Source organism: Leishmania braziliensis, chromosome 36, assembly GCF_000002845.2.
Source record: "Leishmania braziliensis MHOM/BR/75/M2904 complete genome, chromosome 36".
In the NCBI taxonomy this organism is placed as follows: Eukaryota; Euglenozoa; class Kinetoplastea; order Trypanosomatida; family Trypanosomatidae; genus Leishmania; species Leishmania braziliensis.
The window spans coordinates 1549676-1570721 of NC_009327.2; the positions used below are offsets into that span (position 1 = coordinate 1549676).

The 21046-nt window shown below is 57.9% G+C and overlaps 5 protein-coding genes, 1 non-coding gene and 1 pseudogene across 7 annotated transcripts; all 7 read left to right on the forward strand.

Moving 5' to 3' along the window:
• Positions 1 to 536: 536 nt before the first annotated feature.
• LBRM_35_4270 (putative zinc carboxypeptidase) lies at positions 537 to 5144 on the forward strand (the record flags this gene model as incomplete). Its single annotated transcript, XM_001568996.2, has 1 exon — positions 537 to 5144. One exon carries the CDS (start codon positions 537 to 539, stop codon positions 5142 to 5144), a length of 4608 nt encoding a protein of 1535 aa, XP_001569046.2.
• A 1043-nt stretch (positions 5145 to 6187) lies between these two features.
• On the forward strand, positions 6188 to 7489 carry LBRM_35_4280 (conserved hypothetical protein; the record flags this gene model as incomplete). Its single annotated transcript, XM_001568997.1, has 1 exon — positions 6188 to 7489. The coding sequence occupies one exon, from the start codon at positions 6188 to 6190 to the stop codon at positions 7487 to 7489; it is 1302 nt and encodes a 433-aa protein (XP_001569047.1).
• A 1325-nt stretch (positions 7490 to 8814) lies between these two features.
• On the forward strand, positions 8815 to 10017 carry LBRM_35_4290 (annotated as a pseudogene). The gene is given in 5 exon segments: positions 8815 to 9000; positions 9002 to 9085; positions 9087 to 9138; positions 9141 to 9529; positions 9532 to 10017. Coding segments are annotated over 5 exon segments (1197 nt in total).
• A 764-nt stretch (positions 10018 to 10781) lies between these two features.
• Positions 10782 to 12848, forward strand: LBRM_35_4300 (conserved hypothetical protein; the record flags this gene model as incomplete). Its single annotated transcript, XM_001568999.2, has 1 exon — positions 10782 to 12848. One exon carries the CDS (start codon positions 10782 to 10784, stop codon positions 12846 to 12848), a length of 2067 nt encoding a protein of 688 aa, XP_001569049.2.
• Positions 12849 to 14981: 2133 nt separating this feature from the next.
• On the forward strand, positions 14982 to 16025 carry LBRM_35_4310 (putative phosphoglycerate mutase family member 5; the record flags this gene model as incomplete). Its single annotated transcript, XM_001569000.1, has 1 exon — positions 14982 to 16025. The coding sequence occupies one exon, from the start codon at positions 14982 to 14984 to the stop codon at positions 16023 to 16025; it is 1044 nt and encodes a 347-aa protein (XP_001569050.1).
• A 1361-nt stretch (positions 16026 to 17386) lies between these two features.
• Positions 17387 to 17442, forward strand: LBRM_35_snoRNA6. The gene has a single exon (XR_001182268.1). It is a non-coding gene (small nucleolar RNA).
• An 882-nt stretch (positions 17443 to 18324) lies between these two features.
• On the forward strand, positions 18325 to 19914 carry LBRM_35_4320 (conserved hypothetical protein; the record flags this gene model as incomplete). The annotated part of the gene is made up of 1 exon (XM_001569001.1): positions 18325 to 19914. One exon carries the CDS (start codon positions 18325 to 18327, stop codon positions 19912 to 19914), a length of 1590 nt encoding a protein of 529 aa, XP_001569051.1.
• Between the last annotated feature and the right edge of the window lie 1132 nt (positions 19915 to 21046).

Here is a 21046-nt window from a genome sequence, read left to right on the forward strand (position 1 = left end):
CTGCTTAACCTCCTTTCGCTTTCCGTGTTGTTGTGGTGAGAGTTCTGCCTTTACGACTGTCACTTCGGACCTCAATCACATCGCTTGCCACTCTCTCTATCCCCCCCCCTTCCCACTCCCCTGGCGGGACCTACCCTTCACCACTTTACTGTTAGAGCCTCCCTCTCCCTCCTCGACGCCTGTACGTGTACGCGCGCATATATTTTGTCCCTTTCTGTTGTGTCCTTCGTGGCCACTTTCCCTTGCTTCTTCTGCACAGCCAACTATATTTACTACAGACTTGCTCCAACCTGCTCCTCCTCCCTCTCGCTCTTGTTTGGACCGCTCGCACAAGCAAACTGGGCTTTCCTACATAGGGACACACACACACACACACACGCACCCGCACGGTTATAGAAAGGTAGGCACTTTCGATTTTTCCTACTTCCACGACGTGGGGTCGCCGTGTAACATCGACCAGGGGCTTGAAACGTAAACGAAGAGAAAGAGAAGTGGGGGCTCGTAGGGGAATAAAGCCACATCCAAGACCACTGCTGATGAGCCGGTCACAGGACGTAAAGCGCAAGGCGGCGTATCCACCGCCGCCGGCTTACGCAACATTACGTACAAACGTGCCTTCTTTTTCTGCCCTCCAGACCTCCGCACGAGTGAATGCTGCCGGGGGACTGGACGGCAGTGGAACACCGCGACAGAGGCAACGGGCCGCAGAGCGTCTGCTCTTGCAGCAGCAACTACAAGCAGAGGGTGTGGTGAAGGCCAAGAGTGATGTGCACTCCAATTATGGTCATCACGGCAGAGACTCGGCTGTTTTTATGGTTGCAGCAAATGACGCACGGAGTCGTGTAAGCCACCCCACCCCGGGGTTATCTAACTCTGAATCCATTTTCTCGTCAGCAGCCCGGCCTGCGTCCGTCTCTTCAACGCTACCTTTTGGCTTGGCGTCTGTTGTAGTGCAGAGGGTGAAGGTGCCGGAGGGACACGGGTCTAACCAACCTCCGACGTCGCAACCATTGCGACGGACTTCGATGGCGCGCATCACTTCTTTACGGCCACCCGCACGCCTCCACGCGCACTCCCCACCAGTGGTGGCTCCAAAAGTGGGCCCGCGAGACTCCCTGGCGAGCGGTGTGACTACAGCTGGACGAGTTTATGCCGCCTCAACCTCGCCTCCGTTATCTGCAAGCGCTGAGGCTGCCTCTGCACGCGAGGCACACCCCTGCGATGCATCCGTGCCACGCAGAAACCGTAATCGAAATGCTTTACTCGCTACGGGAATCTCGCCACGCCCACATTCGGGTGTGGCAGTACAGGGCAGCAGCATCAACAGCTGCAGCTCGCAGCGCAGTCTGCAACACGACACACCCAGCTTTATCACTGTGGCTCGGCACCGACCAAACATGGCGCCGGTTATGCTACCCACACAGCAGCTGCTGGAGAGCGGCTACTACGTGGCCTCCGACGAGAGCGCAAACTCGAGCTTCTCCGACACGCCACAATCGGCGCGACGCATCTCTCTGACCAGCAGCTCCTCTCTGCGTACCACAACGCAGCGACTGGACGTGAACAGCGGCGGTGCTGTTGGTGAAGGCGGCTCGGCCACGGTGGCGACTGGCGCCTCCCTACCCGGCGTCCGCAGTCTCCGTGATAGCCGAGATCCCAACTGTAGTGGCCGAGGAGGCTGCAGTGACGACAACAGCGACAGCAGATTCGAGGAGGAAAAAGACGTCGGCAACTTTGATGAGGAGAATGAGGAACAGGCGGTGCTGACTTACATGGACTCCGGGGTAGAGGGGAGTCGTGCGAGTGGACCTCCCTCATCGAACAAGGCACCACCACCGCCGTTGGCGCGTCAGGGAGCGTTGCCAGCGGACAAGATAGGTAACGGGACCGGCGGCAACCTTGGGGACTTCAACGTGAGCGTTGAGGTCGGCGACACGGACTACGACATCGGCGAGGATCCGCGGAGCCGCATGTCTGCCAGTTCGACGCTACAGCTGCACCGTCGCGGCACATCATCACAGCGCAACGTGACCTACTCAGTGCGTGGCTCTGCGGCGGCTGATTGGAATGCTCCAACGCAGACGCACCAGCCAATCAGCAGCAGTAAAGCGAGCGGCGCACCGCCTGGAGCGACTGCGACTGCGCCAACCAAGTCAACAGCAGCCACTGCCGTGTCAAGTATGCTCTCACAGCAGCACTCGACTGGTCACGCGCCGCTAGGGTCCACGCCTTCCCAGCACTTTGTGTCGTGCTCATCGCACCTGCAGTCGTCGTCCACGTATGAAGAAGAGCTCCGCGAACGGGAGTGCAAGCAGCTTAGCCTCCACGAGGCGTTCTTTCTCAACCGAAGCCGCAGTATGTGGCTCGTCGATGATCACGTTTTGGCCAAGGTTCTGGAGTACGTGCGGATTATGGGGTACGAGCACCCCGCCTTGAAACACGACCGTAGCAAAGGCCAACCATCGCTCTGGAGTAGCAGCAGCGCCATCGACTCTCCCATCGTGCTGGGCAAGCCGAAGAAGGCGACTTCAGCCTCATCTCCCTTAGTGGTAGGTACGAGGAACGTGAACCCGCAGGTGACACAGGACATGCACAAGTCGCCGTCGTCTGCCACCGCCGTGGTCACGGAGGAGGCTCTCGCACAATCAAGCAGCGCAAACACCCCATTCACTCTGCCCACAGCTGCTGGCGGTGCTTCCGAGTCCGCAGCGTTCGTAACAACGCAGTTCTACTTAAAGGCCGGCAAGCCCCGTTGTGCTGGGCAGTACGTGAAGACGTCCAAGGCGGCCGCTGCAACACACTTGTTTCTCACCTTCAGTGAGGCCATGCGGTGGATTGCGGAGCAGGAGTACGTTATCGGCACTGTGCTCTTGTGTTGTGCGCGCTTTATCGGTGATGCAAACACCGACGGCACGGCGACTACCGGCGACACCGTGGTCGACACTGCAGCGAGGCACCAACGCCGTACAATGCTGCAGCGCCGAAAGCCATGCATCCCTCTGCGGCTCCACCCGATCCATTTTGTGGCCTCGCTTGTGTGCTCGTGGTTCCCGCAGTGGGGTGGCATATCAGCCTTCGCTCGTGCCTGGGAGACGCAGATCCGCCTGGTCCTGGGCAGCGCGTCGCCATCGCACCAGCGCTTCTTCAAGTGCCCTGACGACGGCCTCTTACTTAGCTCCGACTGCGAGGGGGGGAACCTGTACCGGGTGGAGCGCACGGCTGAACCGTACTGCTTTCTAATTTGGCTGGAGCCGGATCAAGGGAGCGACAAGCGAATTTGGTTCTACTTCTCTGTGGTGGGGGCGAAGGAGGGGCGCAGGCTTCGGTTTCGGCTCATGAACGCGGCACCGCACGTGAAGTTGTACCGACAGAACGGGATGATGCCAGTGTGGCGTGATGGGCTGAGCCAGCCAAACTGGGGGCCCGTGGACTCGTGTTCCTTTCGCACAACAAACCGGGACTTGGACGGCGAAGTGTCCTTCTCAGTGACCGCCCGCAACTCCACGGAAACGATCCAGATCGCCTTCTGCGCACCGTACACGTACGCCAACTTACTCTGCCACATATGCCACTGGCACGCCCTTGTCAAGAGCAGTGCGTGCGACATGCGATTTGAGGAACGGGTGCTATGTCGGAGTCCGGAGGGGCGAAAGCTTCATTTGCTCATTGTGACCAGCCGCTCCAGCTGCGTACCAGCATCAGCGGCGACCGAGGATAAAAAGAGCACTGCGGACGCAACGGTTTCCGGAAGCCAAGGCGACGCTGGCCAGAGTGGCGATGGCTTGGTGACGACAGGTGGCAGCTCGTCCAGTGACTGGACATCCCCTGCCATCGGGAGCCCTACCACGACAACCCCATCCGGGAAAGGCAAGGGCGGTGCCGCAAAAGAAGCGGTGCGCGGCCCATACGCCAATTTTGCCTCTGGCAAGAAAGTTGTACTTGTCAGTGGACGTGTGCACCCTGGCGAGGTGACAGCGTCGCACGGTGTCCACGGCCTCATATCTTTCCTGCTCTCCAGCGACGCTCGTGCGATCCAGTTGCGTGAGCACTTTATCTTCTTCATTGTGCCGATGCTCAATCCCGACGGCGTCAGCCGCGGTCACTCCCGCATGGATCAGTTCGGCAACAACCTAAACCGCTGCTACAATGACCCAGATGCGGAGACTCAGCCAACAGTGCTCGCGCTGCGGCGCGTGTTCGAGCACTTGCAGCAAGCGTATCGCGAGCGCTTCATCATGTACCTCGACTTCCACTCCCACGCCTCGCAATCCAGTGGCTTCATCTTTGGCAACAATCTGCCCGTGTCAGTGCAGCACTGGAACCTCTTCTTTCCGCGATTGGTGGAGCTGCACGCGCGTCATGTGTTTGCCTTTAGTCTCTGTCGCTTCGGTCGCGTGCATATGACCACGAAGGATGGGACCTCGCGGGTGCTGTTCGGTAGCAGTCTCATCCACAGCTACACAGTAGAGCTGACGCACTTCACGGACCGCCGCCTCTACGCGGACGATTTCACAGCGATGAACAACGGCAGCAACGTACTTTTTGAGGTGACGTGGCCGCCACTACACCGGTCGGCGGGGCAGGCCTGCCCCGCCGACGAGGACGCCGACGGCGCGCAGGCCGCGACGAACGGCGCCGCAGAGAGGTCGGGCATCTCCACCCCGTCCTGTGCACGTGGCGTCGGCAAGTGGTCTGGCTCGTCGCTCCCCGGCCGCGGGCGGACATGCCGGTCGAACTCTGAGGGGGCGGTGGGTTATCCCACGAGTGGCTCCCTGCCCAGGCAGTGCCCCGGCGCCGCCGTGGGGAGTCACAAGCATGGTGGCTGGACCCGGGTCGGCGAGCACCGCAGTGGCCAGTCTTCTGCTTCTCAAACTGGCAGTGCCATCGCGCCGCTGTTTCTGCAACCCATCTCCACTCCCACTATCCTTTGTCAGAGTGCGGAGGTAGGGCAGGCGTGCCTGTTGGCGCTGCGCGACTACTGCTCCATCGGGGCCCGTCCGTCGCCGGAGCTGACGATGGTTGGCGGCATGGAGGCCGTGCTGCGTGATTCGAAGCGCCAAGTCAAGCAAGACTCATCGAAGGGCAAGAAGTCCCAGTCAACCACCACCTACGCCGGAATGCAACCCATCTACAAGCAGTACTAGCCCACCTCACTGTTGAACATCTCCGCAGTAGCTGTTACGGGATGTTCACACGCAGCAGAGATGAGGAGCTCTGGTGTTGGCGTCTCAAGAGGGCTCGGCCCAAACTTCAGAGGGAGTGCATCGGATTCGATGGTGTACACAGGCAGACACACATGGCCTGCATGTACGTCTGCCTGCCTGTGTCGTACGTGGTTCCTTCTCTTTGTGTTTGCTATTAGCTTTTCCCGCTCTTGTGCGTTGTCTTTCATCACCTCGATTGTGTCCCCTGAGATGCCAACCTCTTATCTTGTGCCCGCCTCAGACAAGCGCAAAGGAACTCACGACGATTCCGGGGCCCGGGGCAGGCGTGATGCGCACGAACGCTCATGCGTTGTTTGTCATGACTTGCCGCTCGTGTCATTTGCTGTGCGAAGCGAAGGTGCCGCCGCACTGAAGTCAGCGGTTTGCACGTACACAGTGGCACATCGGTCATGCTTTCGAGTCTTGTGTGTGAGGTTGCACGTTGCGCCGCGCCGCCGCGGATGCTTCATCCACGTACGGGCAAGTGACTTCCTCTCTGTTCAGTTCATGCACTCTTTCTTTCACTCGCACAACCCTTTCTCTTTCTCTTGCTCTCCACACCCTTCGCTGTCTGCCACTGTCCGCGCCATCCCCTTCCTCCTGCGCGTCGCCTCCTCCTCCGCGCACGGAAGGGTATCCAGTCACACACGCTTCCAAGCACAAACGCGTACAATTTTTTGCCCCTTGCTCGCGCAGAGACTTTTACGCAGACGTGCCGCAACATCCCCGAGACGCGCGGTGATTACGCTTGATCCTGTTTAGCACCGCAAGGAAAAAGGCAGTGTGGGGCATAACACCGTCTTGTGTACTTTGTGTTGGTTCTTTCCATAGATCAACAGCGGCACGTGCGTGTGTGTGTGTGTGTGCCTGCTGCGCCTCCCATAAACTAACCGTGACGAAGCGAAAGGGATCGGACGTTGTTGTTATTGTTTTCCTTCATTTTGTTGTGGTTCTTTGAACACCAGCTTGTCGCATAGACCACCATGAGCGCAACCCACCACCCGTCCTTGATGCACACCTGTGAAGCGACCCCGCAGCAAGACGAAGCCGAGTGCCCCATGCCGAAAGAGGAGGTAGCGGGCCACGTAGCGAAGGCGGACGAGGAGGCATCGGAGCAGGGCAGCCAGGCAGAAGAAGCGAGCAGCACCAGCAGCGAAGAACATGAAGAGGTTGAAGAAGGGGAGGAAGAAGACCAGGATGACGACGAAGACGCGACCTTCCAGTTTGCCACGGATGAGGAGGCGGAGGCACAGCGCCAGACCGGCATCACCGCGTACAACGAAGGCCGCTACGAGGACGCGCTCGATGTGCAGTACCGCGTGGTCCGTCACTTCTCCAACAAGTACGGTTCCACTTCCGCCAAGTGCGGCAAGTACTTTCTGGACTACGGTCTCTCACAATTACGACTCCTACAGAGACAGACCACCGTGGACGACGTCCTGCGACCCCGTGACGAGGACACGCTTATGACGTGTTACGTGAACCTGGAGGTGGCGCGCGTGTGCCTCCAGAAGTTGGAGGCAGAGGTCGGTGAAGAGGATGTAGAGGTGGAGCTGGCTCTTGCTGAGGTGCGCAATGCGCTGGCGCAGCTTTCCGTGGAGAAGGAGGACTATGACGCTGCGCTGCGCGAGTACGAGACGGAGCTGCTGCACTACCGCTGCCTGCAAGACGCCGCACCGGAGGAAGAAAAGCTCACCGTTGTTCCTGCCGGGCGTGTGGTCGGCGTCCTCTACGGCATCGCTGACTGCTTCATGAAGGAAGGCGACTTCGAAGGGGCCGAGGAGCGTCTGCGAGCCACGCTGGACGAGATCAAGCTGTACCCGGCCGGTACCATTGCCGCTAGCCTTGTTGCCGAGCTGGAGGACTTGTTGGCTGACGCAATTGAAATGAAAGGCGGCAAGTTCCAGGAAATCCAGAAGGCCATTAAGCAGCAGTTTGCCGCCGAGGCGGAGCAGATACCCACCCCGCAAGAGTTTTTTTCAGTGAACAAGGATGGCAAGCACCCCTTCCTCTCCGCCGTCCCTGGTGGTGCAGGGGACGAGGTGACAGAGAGTTCGTACCTGTCCATGCCCATGTCTGCGAACGGGCAGGCCCTCGCCACGAACGAGCACAGCAATAGTCTCTCCGTCTCACTCTTTCCGCCGCAGGGCAGCCGCAGTGGCACCCCAAGCGGCCCTGTTCAACACGCCGTGGTGCGCAAGAAGCAGAAACGCACCGGCGACGACTCGCTCTCGAGCGCGCAGCCGGAGAACAAGAGACCACGTGCGGAGTCTGCGTCGGCATAGAGGTGCGTCGAGAGCGGCAGTCGAAGAGGAGGGCGGAGACGAAGGAGGCGTGGATGGCGAGGATGGTCAGGGGAAAGGCGGAGAGGGCGGATGCGGATGGACTTGGTTTGTTGAGCAGGGGAGGGGTTTCTTTGTTTTATCTTTTCAGCATCCTGACCTTTCGGCAGCCTTCTCCTCTCACAGGCGATCATTGCACAGCAGCCTGGAAGACCGCGTTACCTGCCCTGCTCTCGCCGTCTCTGTCGCTCTCTCCTTGCGGATTCCATAGACGCTGCCCGCGTACGCACCGTGCGTGTCTCTCCTGGCCTTCTCTCTCTCTCTCTGTCTTGCTGTGTTAGCCTTTTTTGTTGCTCGTGTGACTTTCCTCCATTCTGATTTCTGCCAGCGAGATTGAACAGTGGCGGAACAGAGTGTGCGTGCATGTGTGAGTGTGTTGGGTGGTTTCAAGGTGATAGATGTTGACAACCGACTCATGAAGGTATAAGAGGAAGTCGAAGGCGCGCCATTCGTAACGGCACCATGCGCTCAGCATAAAGCGGCATGCTGGCGTTTAGGGTGCGTTTGCCCGACTCTGCACTTCCGCTTTTTAAGTCTGTTTCGTTTTGCGAGTCCACCGTGTTATTCCCGTCTCTTTAGGTTCTGTTCTCTTGACCCTGCCGGGCTAGGCGTCTGTTCGGTGCTATATATGAGCTGTAGTATCTCACTCTTTCCAGGTCAACGGAAACGAGTTGGCCGTCGCCCTTGAACAAGAGGCAGCTTCTTTGCCCTTCTACAGTGTGGTGTGCGGCGGAGGGCGATGTGCCACGGTACTAGCAGCTGTCTGCCACGACCCGATCATGGCTCCTCCTGCACCTTCTCGAGACATTCCTGAGGCACTTCGAGAGCGAAGGAAACGGCCCTCAGGAAATGGATGTGCCCCATGCGATGCCCATCGTCTGCGGGACAATGTTATGGATGCGCAGGAGGCTGAGTTGCTTGCGGCCGCATCCGCTATCTCCTCTAGATAGTGTCTTCACTCTCCTCACATCTCCGCTCCCCTTTTCGGCTCTTTTCCTCTTCGCTTCTACTTGATTCCATGCACAGCTCCAAAGAAACACAAACAGGCGTGCGCACCCATACACACACCCACACACACACACACCTACTTACCTGCTGGCTACCCCCCGCTCCTCTTTACAGTCACCACAGAGGTGCTCATAGGCACCTGCCTGCCGCTTTTTTGGTGTGCGGATTTTTCACTTTACTGCTTTGCGCAGTCGCCTCTTGCGACTACATCACTGCGCTCCTTCTTTTTCCAACTTTCCTCTGCGTTACCCTTTCGCACGAGCAACGGCATCGCTGCAGCCTCAGAGGCGGAGGGAAACGCGCTTCGATCCTCTGGACCTGGGCTTGTGCAAGGCTTCCTGGACGACAGCCATCGTCATCTGCGCAAGATGTCCCCAAGGGTGCCAGCGGTGGCGGTGCCAGGCGGACAGTGCGACTATACGCGGTGCAGCAAGGCAGACTTGGTGTGTGTGTGTATGTGTCTGCGGAACTCACTCCTCCATTGACTGGGAGGTTGTTGCGAAGGCATCTGTGGCACGTGCGGCGACCCCCAGGCCTCGACGTGCACCCGTGGATTGTGTGGAATGCAGCCTTATTGCCATTAGGGGGTGGAGTCCAATAGAGTTACTGAAGAGAACCCAAGCCCATCACCTTGTCTGGGACGCTTGCCAAGTGAGACGGACTGCAGCAGCAGCAAGCAGTACTGAGGCGAACGCGGATCCTGCCACGCCCGGGGTAGTAACCCGATTGCTCTCCGACGTTCTTTGTTTCCTGGGGGAACGCCTGCAGCGGCGCCTTTTAGCGATTGTTTCGGAGATCAGCCTCAACAAGCTGCGTGGGCCACCCGAGTCTGTGCAAGCGGAAACCTTTGCAGCTCAGCTTCTGCTGGTGGTTGTGCGCTACTTGCCGGGAGAGCACACCCTACCTCCTGCCGTCATTATTTCTCACGCCTTCACCGGGTCGTGGGAGGTGGCAAAGTCAGTACTCTCGCCTAACAACAACGAGTAAGTGGCAGTGGCAGACGTGGCTCAGCCACGACCGCACAATGTAAGGCAGCGCCACCGGCCCACTCCGTGCGAATCAACAACCTTATTTACTTCGAGGTCGGCGTGTCAAGGAGCTTCACTGCGAGAAATCATTCGACGCAGACGCTGCCGCTTCTGCTTTATGCGCAACGTGTGCTGTCCGAGGTGGAGGAACACTACCGCGGCATTGAGGTAGCGGCAACCGCTTCTGTAGGTGAATTCGCTGTCGAGTCAGAGACACAATCGAGTGTTTGCGGTGGGTTTCGCGCTTTCGTGTGTCGACCCTCAGGAGCACAGCACGAAGTTGGTGGGCGTGATGGAGCGTATTCATGCAACTATGTTGCACAGCCACGAGAAAATCAAGAGGCCGGCAACCTCGAGCGTGTCGACAGAGGTGGTTCAAGGCACGTCTACTCGGCAGCGTTCTGCTTGGTCTCTATGGGGGCGGGCACGTGGTGATATCGACCTAAAAGCAAACGCACAACAGAAAGATGCTATATGAGGCTCTACTACTATCAACACATGTTCACAAAACCCTCACTTCACAATGAAAGCGAGCCCATGCGGCCCCCCTCCCCCCCCCCCCCCCCGTGACAGCGCGGCCGGCAGGCGTGGGTTCTCAGTTGAAATTTAGATGCTTATCGATGCGGAATTACTGATGGTCCTCGATGGCCGGTGAGGCCGCTCGCTGAGTCCTTCTACCTACGGGACGGGAGTTCTAGCGCTATTCGGGTATCTCCCCTATCGATCAACCTTCAGGGGGGAGACTCACTCTCCTCCTCCTCACAATCTTTTCGCTTCTGTCTTAGATTTCTCCTCCTTTCTTTCTCACGGAGTCAGTCATAGAAGAAGTTGCTACACGGTGCCCGGCGTATTTCCTTGACACTGTGATTGCCTGACTTACGCAACAGGTCCGAAGACGCGTGGCAGGATCGAAAAAGCTGGAGACGAGCAACTCTGCACAGTCACGTTCCGTACCACTGGTACACGTCATTACTAACATAAATCTGGCGCTGTTTCGAGGGGTTGCCTTCACAGGTGTGTTTCCCTCGCTGATCCAAAGGAGTTGATACAAGGGTGTTTTACCCCCGTGCCTCACCCACTATAAACCCAGACGCCTACACTGGTGCATAATCGGACAGTCCCCCACGCCAACCTCCCTCCTCAGTGGCGTTCTTTTTCGTTTCTTTTTTTTCTATTCTGTGCTCTCCTTCGAATGCACAATGTTCTTCTGGGGAAGCTACAACTTTCAAGAGCCGCAGTTGTCGGAGAACCCCGACCGACCGCCGCTGCGCTACCCCGGATATCTACCCCCCTCCCTCGCAGTGCTGCGACGCAGCACACCTGCGAAACCAAACGCCACCGCCACCAGTTCTCTCCAATCCGATGTCGCATCGGTACAGGAAACGCTTCGGAGCATCACAGCAATGCGCATGCAGGTCCACCACATTGCGTGCGGCGTGAAGCACCTTGTGGCGGCTGTGAGCCTTGTGCCGGTCGCCGAGGCAGCACTCGCCGGGAACGGCAAGACTGTTATTGCACTTTATGGTATGGGCAACAACGAGTATGGCCAGCTGGGTCATCATGTAGCGAACTACGCAACCGCGCTGACGCATCTGCATCTCGAAGACTTGATGGAGGGCACCGTCGTCAGCGTCGCGTGCGGGGCTCGACACACAATCGTTTGCACCTCGACGGGCTGTGTGTACGTTGCCGGCGACAACTCGTTCCACCAGCTGGGACTGCCTGGGCAAATGGTGAAGCCGCGGCCGCGGGGTGGCACATACGCGCCGAGCTTCACTCAGCTCAAAAACCTTGCGCACGTGAAGGCCGTGTACGCTAGTGGCAACGCATCCTTCGCGCTCGACCGGCACGGTCAGGTATACTCGTGGGGTGAGTCCAGGTACGGCCACCTTGGCCACAACGACAACGGGGAGCGGCTAGACATGCATACCCTCAAGACCGTCTCGATAGACGTTGAGACGCCGCAACTGATGCGCTGGTTCGAGCGTCACCGCGTCATGATCGTCAAGGTGGCTGTGGGGCGGTCGCACGTGGTCTGTTGTAGCGAGGAGGACGTCTACACGTGTGGTGAGCCTCTTTTCGGAAAGCTTGGGCACGGCGACATCGACCCGCGTCTCGAGCCTACGCGCGTGGAGTTCCCGCCGCGCAAGCAAGCGGAACGGCTTCTGGACATCGCGGCCGGCGATGACCACACTCTTGTTCTCAAGGAGAACCCGCTCATCGGGTCTGTGGTGTACTTCTTTGGCAAGCTCAGCAACGGAGATGGCCAGCTGCGGCCGACTATTGTGCAGCTGCCAACAACTGCGGTGCGGTCGGTGATGGCTGGCCGCGGCACCTTCTGCGCTGTCATTACACAGGGGAGGGAGCTCTACGTTTGGGGCAAGCACGCCTACACGAAGGTGTACAATGGCACGAATGCGGCGGCGTCCCGCACGCAGCCCAGCAAGGTGCAGCTGCTCGAGCCGTACGCGATTGATGGTGTGGTGTCGGGGGGCACGTTTGTGGTGGCCTATGCCGGTGCAGGGACTGTCATGCGACCCGTGCTCGACCCCGCCGCAGCGGGCGACGGAAAGGGCGCGATGAAGGAGGGGGACGACACGACAAATGAGGAGGCGGTTGCGGTAACAAGGGCAGCGCGCAGTTGGGACGTCGTTGTCCCGCATGACGCTCGCGTCGGCCGCGATGGGCTCGGCGATCCAGAGGAACTGTACGAAGAGGGTTTACGGGCTCTTCTGCGCCAGTACCTCGGCCCCGCGTTAGGAAATGCTTACGTGGCGCAGCTTCCGGTAGCACCCCCCCGCTCCTCCGCGCCAGTATACCAGTTTGACCACATCGCTGTCAAGGACTTAAGTCGCGGGCAGAAGGTGCGGCTTTGGATGACGAACATCTACGCCCTTGGCACGATCGTCGACGAGCTGGCTGACCAGCCACCAGGTGCGTCTTCTTGCCAGGCACGTGAGACATCCACCTCTAGCGCCGCTACCGCCGTCGTCCCCCACACACCTTCTCAGCATGATGAGAGGAGTCAGGCGGCTGCTTCGACTCAGCCAGGTGTGACAGTGGAGGAGGATGCCGATAAAGACTCCTCCGCCTCACCCAAGGGGAAGCGGGTGAAGGTGGAGTGGCAACGCGACGACTGGAGTGACGAGGTAGTCACACTCTACTCCGAGGACGAAACACTCAACGAGGAGAACGCCAACCGCTGGCAGCCATTCTGGTTTGAGCAGAATCCTGAGGGTGAGTATGTGGTTCCCAAGAACAAGTGATGTAGCGATTGAGCTCATGTACGTGTGTCTGCGTACGAGTGAAAAGAAAAAAAGCCTACCCATCCGGTGATATGTGGGGATCTGAATGGGACCAAACCCCTCCTCGCTTCGTGCCGTTTGTCCTTCCACACACTATCTGAATAGCGAGAGGGAGGAGGGAGTGACGGAGGAGGGGATGCCGGTATTATTCATAGGGATGTGCGTGTGCGCAGACAGTGGTGGTGGTGGTAGTTCAAATCAGGCTTCGGGCGAGGGTGGTTGGTGTTGAGGTGGGGCTCACATTTAATACTTGCACTACTCTATTTCCACATGTACTCCATGTGCACAGTCTGTGCGTTCTACCCAAGGTACCCTCAGCTTCATGCTAACGAAGATGAGGAGGGAAAAGAGAGAATTCGGTGATCGAAGAAGGGAAGCACGGGCGACATTTACCCCTCTTCGGAGGCGGTCACGCTTCCGCCACTGTGCTAATCGCTGAGCGCGTCACATGGCGCCACTTGCCCGCTCTGCGGTGCACTTGGTTGCACAAGTAGTGATGTAGGGCGTCGTTAGGAGGGCAGGGCTATTCCTTTCTCTTTCCCTTTTCACCCCTATCAATGAGTCGCGCACCGCTTTCCTGTCGCCTTCTCTAATGCTTTCTCTCTGGACAGGCGCACGGGTGTTGATGGGCCTAACTTGTGCATTGCACTGTAGCGCACACTCTCCTTCTCTCCTCCGCTGAATTCCTCTGTATCCATACAAGGAAACACGCAAACTTCTATACCCTTTCTTTTTGTCTGGTTCCCACGCAGTCCTCTCCCCCCTCTCCCCCCAACGCCAGACGCCGAGGCTCGATACTTTGGCAATCTTTGTCACTCTTTGCTGGGGGTGGGGGTGGGGGGAGCGAGGGGCGCCTTTAGTAGGCCGACTATGCCCGCGGATGTTGGTGATGCGCGCCTCGCCAAGGGGAGGCTGTCACTGTGTTGATATGCATCTAGAGTATGCTGCCTTCTCTGTTGGATGGCTTCTAGTGACGTGCGGGATAGGCTTGGGCCCTCCTCTTCCTTGCCCCTCTCCTCGTCCTTTTCCGGGGCGTCGGGGTTTGTCATTCAGTGTATGTGCGCGTGTGCATTATTGCTCATCTGCCTTTTAGAACCTCTTTGGCTGCCTCTACGCCGTTGGCTTCCCTCACCCTCCACCACCACCCTCCTGTCCTGCCCTCTCGCTGTCATCTATCAGACTTCTTTTCTTCGCGCTGTGCCTCTGCTTCTTACCCCTGCGGAATGGGGCATGCCAGGCGCGGAAAAGGGGTCAGATCTGCGGTGCAGGAAGAGAGGAAGAGCAGAAGTGGGTGTGGAAAGGGGGCGAGGGAGGCGGCGAAGTTGCACATGGACTTTTTTCCCAATTCTCGAAGAGGTGTAACGTGGCAGAAAGAACGGAGAGGAAAGGAGGCACCAGCTGCGTTATTGGATATAGATGAGTATCGCTAGCTGACGAGAACGTGCAAGAAGAGCCTGCTAGACGTATGGGTCCGACTGGATGGCGGGACAGTTTGCTCTAGACGGCCAGGGGTTAGCCGTGGTGCACCGCAGAGGCATGGGTGAGCTTCGGTTCGGTGTGTGTCTGTTTGTTCACTTGCTCGTGGCCGACGGGGCACACACTGAGGCAAGAAAGCAAAAAAAAGGTGCATGGGTAGTGGCGTCATTACGGGCGTTGATGCTACTGTGAAGGCAATGAAAACTAAAAGACGCAACTTCATACTTCTATAGTGTGTGATTAGCGTACCTGCAGGCGTGGGGGAAGTCCATGTTGCACTCTTTCTTTCTCCTCCTCTCGCTCCGCCTCTCTCTCTCTCAGTGCGCGGCTATTGTTGCGGCAGTGGGCTGCTACAGAGACGATGGGCGCGTTTACGTGATGTGCCGAGGAAGCATATATGCTGCGCAGCCATGCCCTCTCTGCTTGTCGTGCGACTCTCTACCTGCCACGGATTCTCTTGATGATTTACTTTCTCTACGTCTCTTTGGCTTCCCTGCCCCCCCCTCTTTCTCTCTCTCCAACTGTCACTCAACATTATCTATGCGTGTACTTACGCACACACGCTCTCTCATGACCCTTTTTTGAATCTGTCAGTGTGTGTATCTGTATAGCAAGCAGATGTCCTTCACCTTCCGCCGGTTCTTTGGGAGTGTCGTGATCGGCTTTGGCGCATCGCCGCTCCTTCGCGGAGCCACTGCGGCTCTGTGCGAGACTGTGACGCCCGCGGGGCCGCCTGGAATGCGTAGCAAAGCCCACATATCTGCCAATGGCTTGGTGAATCATCTCTTTGACGACGATCCGCTACCGACGGAGGAGGAGCTGCAGTACGTCAAGACTTGGGGTGTGCCATGGGTGGAGGATTGGGATCGTCCAGGGGAGCGCGGAATTCGCGCAGATCGAAGTGCATCCCATCAGCGCCAGATTATCATGATCCGTCACGGCCAGTACGGAAACGAAAGTATACATGACGATAAAATCCACAGGCTCACAGCGCTAGGCGAGCGACAAGCTCGCGCAACTGGTGTTTACCTGCGCAAGCTCTTTGAAGAGGGTGAGAAGCGGAAGAAGCTCAACGCCATCTATCGTCAGGCTCAGCGAGCCTTCAAAAAAGCAAAGAACGACGGCGCCTCTGAGGAGCAATTGGCTCAGCTGGAGAAGAAGGTGACCGAGGCGCGTCAGGCGCTGTCTGGCGCGGGTGGCATCCTCGTCGATGACATGCCGACGGCGGTGCATGTCTCAGACATGACGCGAGCTAAGCAGACCGCTGACTTAATTCTAGAAGCGTTCCCAGCAGACGTGCGGCGGTGCCAGGACGTGGACCCGCAGTTACGGGAGCGCATCCCGTGCGCCGTGCAACCGGCGCGCTCATTCACCGCCTCCGCTGAGGATATGCGCACTGCTGAGGCCGTCTTTGAGCGATATTTTCACCGACCTAGTGAGTCTGGCACCACTGTCGAGGTCATTGTCGGCCACGGCAACATGATTCGCTACCTCACCATGCGAGCACTGCAGCTGCCTCCCGAGGCGTGGCTGCGCACCTCGCTCCCCCATTGCAGCGTTACAGCCATTACCATTCGCGGCACCGGTCATGTGAGCTTGGTCGGCATGGGCTCGTACGGCCATCTACCACCGGAGATGGTGACGGTGTCGAACGTCAAGTAACACGCAGCTCTGTTTGTGTGCGCCTATTCCTGCGCGCAACTCAGCAAGGGTGCTTGCATCCCTATCGCTCATGTTTCATTGTATCCATATGCCTCCTCATTTCTCTCTCCCCAACCCCCATCATAGTCACCGCATCATTCCCTTTCACTTCGAGAGGCTGGGGTGGGGCGGGACGGCAGCGCGGCGAAACTGCCCTGTTGGCAGTACTACGTGACTCTCCCGCTGCTCATCGCTCACACTACCTCTACACGGTCATGACACTTCCCCTTTTCTAGACCAATTTAAAAAATAAGCGCCACTAAAAGGCGATTCTCTCCCGAGGGGGAATTCACACGGGAAAGACACCCAACGCAATGCGGACTCCAGCTAGAATGTCCTCCCGGCGTCTGACAGTGTCCATGGGCATCCCCCCATTCACACCTGCGTGCCTTTCTCACCTAGTCTCCCGGTGCGCTGTTTAAACACTCTTCTTCCCTCGTCACCCTCGTTGCCGCCTCTCTTTCTATCCGCACCTTCCTGCTTTTCCCTTACATTACAAGCGGCTCTCCCCTCATCGCTTGTATTGCTGTGACAGAGTGCCCACAACTGATCTTACCGCCATCGGACACAGGTGGGCTGCATTCGGTGCCTCCCTGTGATGAAGTCAGGCCCGCGAGAGTGTCGAGGGGCCAGCACACTGCACGCCCGCCCCTCTTTGTTGCTTGCCGCCTGTGCCACCGCTGCGGTGGTAGCGGCGGGGAGGGGGCAGGCGTGGTGGCGGTGGCTGCAGCTCGCCGCCGAAAGGGGACGGGTGTATGCGTGACATGCAGCCGCACACAAAGGAACACGGGAGGACACCAAACACTGGCTATTTCTCTGCGTGATGGAGCTGCGGCGAGACGGTGCGTACGGCGCTGGACTAGGGTGTGCCTGCGGGTGTGCGTGGTGCTGGTGTGGTGGGCGAAGGGGGTTAGAGTTGGCAGGAGGGCGTCGTTCTGTCTCGACTGTCCTGCTCACTCGCCCCTCCCCCGATTGCACTGTACTATTGCGCGCTGTTTGTCTTGGCGCGGTTTCTGTCCCGGCTCTCACGAACAATCCCGCCCGGAGTTTACCATACTTGATCTCTTGCGCGGACCTACGGGTGCCCAGATGCGTGCAGCTGCGCCAGAGGGGCCTCTGTCAAATTCCTTGCAGTGGCTGGTGCGAGGCGGTGGGAGGGGAGTCTCTCTCTCTCGCCTGCCCTCTCATCCATGTCGGTGCCGTGCCAGGACCGTATGGCCCCAAGAGCTGTTTGCTGTTGTGCGTGTGCGGGTGACTGAGCGAGAGACAACGACGACAACTCAACCTCATCTACACTACACAGTTGGTGAGAGCCCCCATTTCGATGATGATGCACGAGTTAATCCATTCTCTGAGTCTCTGTGTGTGTGTCTGTGTGTTCGTATGTGAGCAACTGCGTTGCTGAACGGCGGCATGACGGGGCAATGTGCATACGGAGGCTGCTGTATGGAGGGGTGCGGGCAGTGGGCAGCCGCACACAAAGGAACACGGGAGGACACCAAACACTGGCTATTCCTCTGCGTGATGGAACTGCGGCGAGATGGGCTCAGCCGCCGAAGCACGTGTGTGCGCGGGAAGAAAACGATTTTCGTGAAGAAGTGGGTTTACTGCTTCTTTGTAGTGTCTAGGTGTAGTCCGTTGTTTTCTATCAGGTTATGCGGGATGGTGACGTGGAACTCTAGTTTTCTACGTGGTCTCACTTTGTGTTAATCACTGTGAGGCCGACGGATGGGGAAGTGCATAGGTGCGTGTCAGTGGCAGCGTGAGAGAGAAACGGCGCTTTTTCTCTTTAAAGTCGTGTGTACTGTGGCACATGCGAAGGTCTAACTTTGCTCGCCAGGGGTTGTTAGTAGGTTTAAGGGTGCGTCCAGTATCACGTGGATATTTCTACTCGGCGCTGATGATACGAGTGCTCGTCCCCAAATTCACGCAGAAGACTTCATAGTTGCTTCGCTGCTTTGCTTGCTAATGAGGGCGTACACAGCACGCTATCTTCAGTCAGTTCTCTTTTGCACGTGTATGTGTCTTACATTCTACTCTTGAAGTTACACGCAGAGAACTCTGCCTGCAACCATCTGTAGTCTCTTGAAAGGACGCCAATCTAGCAGTGAGCGGCTCAAATGTGGTAGGACCTGCACGCCTTCTCATTCTTCATCCCGTTCCTTGCCCCTCCCCCCCTCTCTCTCTCTCTCACCACTGCCCCAATCTATGCTTACCGTCAAAGAAGAAGTGAGAAACACAGTCAACTGCGGCAGTGAGGATGGGCCCAGACACCGGCTTTATTTATCAGTACTTAAATAGCAGGGGCCAGTCGGGGCTGGAGCTGGATGTGTTGTGCCGCCACTACTCGCGCATCACCCCTGCGTATGGCTGCCGCCTTGTCAACGCCGTACTTAGTGCGTTGGAAGATGCCTCCGCTCACGCGCCAGTGGAGATCGATGCCACGGTGAAAATACAAGCGACGTTTCGAATGTATCAGCAGCGGAAGGCCTTCTTAACATTGCGGAGTAGTGCATGCCTAATTCAGCGCGTCTACCGCAGCTACGCAACGCGTAAGCACCTTGACGTGGAGCGGGCGGCAGTGCGGCAGATGGCTTACCTGCAAGCCGTCTTTGACATGTTCGCTACACGGATTCAGGCATGCTACCGTGGCTATCAGAGTCGTAAAACGAAGTCGAACTACTACGCACAGCAAGCGTACCTGAAGGTGGTAACGGCACGCTCGTCAGAGGTACTTGCACAGGCACTCAGCACCCAAGTCGAACAGGACACGTTGCGCAAAGCGGAGGCGAAGCGCCAGGACGAGCTCTCCTATGCTCGCCGCACTGCCCACATGCACTATATGGTGTCGACCTGTAGTGTTCCAAGTATCTACCAACGTTCCGTGGAGCCTCCACCGGGAAAGCAGTCAGTGCATAACACGCTGCACACGAGCAGGGGCGTATGCGGCCACAGTGGAGAGAGTGGTCTGGTAAGCCCAGGACTGCCGACTGTGAAGTTAGCTAAAGAAAGATCAGACAGTAGCGCCGCGGAGGATGAGACGCTGATGGCGCAGGTGGCCGCCTACGTGTCAGGGCAGAAGCTGGAGAGCGATATTCGGCACCACGCCCGTGCAGCACGTCTGGAGCGCATCGCTGTCACGGCCAAGAGAAGCCCCAGTCCGATTGCCCCCACTGTCCTCACGGTAGCTTCACTTCAGTCGTCCGACAGGACGACTGCAGTACGGCCTAGGGCGGAGGGGACCACGGTACGCACCACACTTCTCGCCCAAGGCGCACGACTGCCGGCGTTGGCGGCCTCGCAGCCTGTGCAGCGCAGTCGTCAGGTCAAGGCCACTGCTCTAGCGGCATCCCCGACGGTGCCGTGGGAGGAGTTGTCGTTGACCCACCCGCCGCAGAAACCGCTCACGACGCCAGGGCTTCTTCTCAAAAGTTCATTTTTTAGCGAGACAGGATCACCGGCGACCCTGTCTCGCACCACTCAAGCCAGCCGGAAGCCCCGCGGAGGTCAGCAGACTGCTGAAGGTGACAGCTTCCAGGCCACCGGAACGGCTGCCGCCGCTGCAGCTGCACCTGCGCCCTCTGAGGCCAGCATTGAACCATCATTTTTAGGCGCTGCCGTCTCGTCTTTCCACCGCCGCTTCGCAGTAAAGCGGCATGATTGCCTGGGGTGTCAGTTGAGCATCACAAACGGGATCGTGAGCGATGGCGCTGGATCGCACGCCTTGAGTGGCCCGCTTTCACCCGCAAGGGAGGAGGCAGCCGTGCAGCGTAGCGTCGACCAGAAAGTTATGCAGGCGCTACACGGTGATGCCGTCTTCAAGGTGTCAGCAAGGCGAGGTCTGCAATGAAATAGAGAGGCGGCAAAAACAGTTGTGCGCTCGTAGACACGAATTGACAGTGGGAGTGGTGCTTTCCGACTGCCATGTGCTGCTACGCTGAGTCGGCATGTCGCCACAATACGAAACTGGTCTCCCGGCCTACTCGCTAACTTCAACATACACACGTCCACAGTTTCCTGCGTTCAGAGTTGATTTGCGAAGGTGGCGGAATGCCATCGCTGTCGCATCATTCTTGGATGTATATCTCACTTCGCGTGTTTCTCCATTTTGCACTCACGCATGTATAAAATGACGGATGTCTTCGTGTGCTCTACACATTGTTTCTTTTATTCTTTTCCTTAGTGATGGTTGATAGAGTCCCTTTTGGTGCTCAAGTTTCGCCTCTGCTGCGTGTTTCTGTGTGTGTGTGTGTATGCGTGTGCCTGCCAGACATTGTGTACATGGCCGAAACAATTAGGAAAAGAACACCGAACGACGACGAAGGCACCACTGAAAGTAACACAAGAGCTGCAAGTGGTGTCACTGGAGTGGGGGGGGGGGGGCGAGACGGTCGCTTTGCTGCTCCTGAGTGGTCAAGCATCGTGATAATCCTGAGTCAGTTACCCCCTCCCCCTCCCCTACAGCGTCCCGCCGCAAAAAGCTGACGGGCGTTCGCTGGTAGCCCGATGCTCAGAAGTGGCATACCCGTTGTCGTATAATACTGGCCATACACTACAGATTGCTTCAACCGCTGCGAAAGAGCGGAGACGGAGACGCGTTCTCAAGGATGAAGCAAGGTGACTTGCTTCACTTCTGTACGATGGCGCGCTCTAGCTCTTCATTTTCGATTTCCTCCTCTATAAGATCGCCATCTTCATGTGAATGCGAGCGTTTTCGCCTCCAACCCCCGCTAGGGCATCCACTGCTACTCGTTTTATCGGAATATCTGACACTGTCTTTTCAGGCGTAGGTACTCTCTTGTGGCCATCCTCGTCTCGGCTGTCAACGCGACAACATATACGCATATACGCGCAGGCTGATACGCGCGAGGAAAGAGCGAGGCACCGCGGCAGACAGCCACGTTCATTGCGTCAAGCGAGCCTATCGCCTGCGTACCGTTTTGTTGGGGTTTCAACACCTTCTTTGGTCTTTTGTTGCTCCC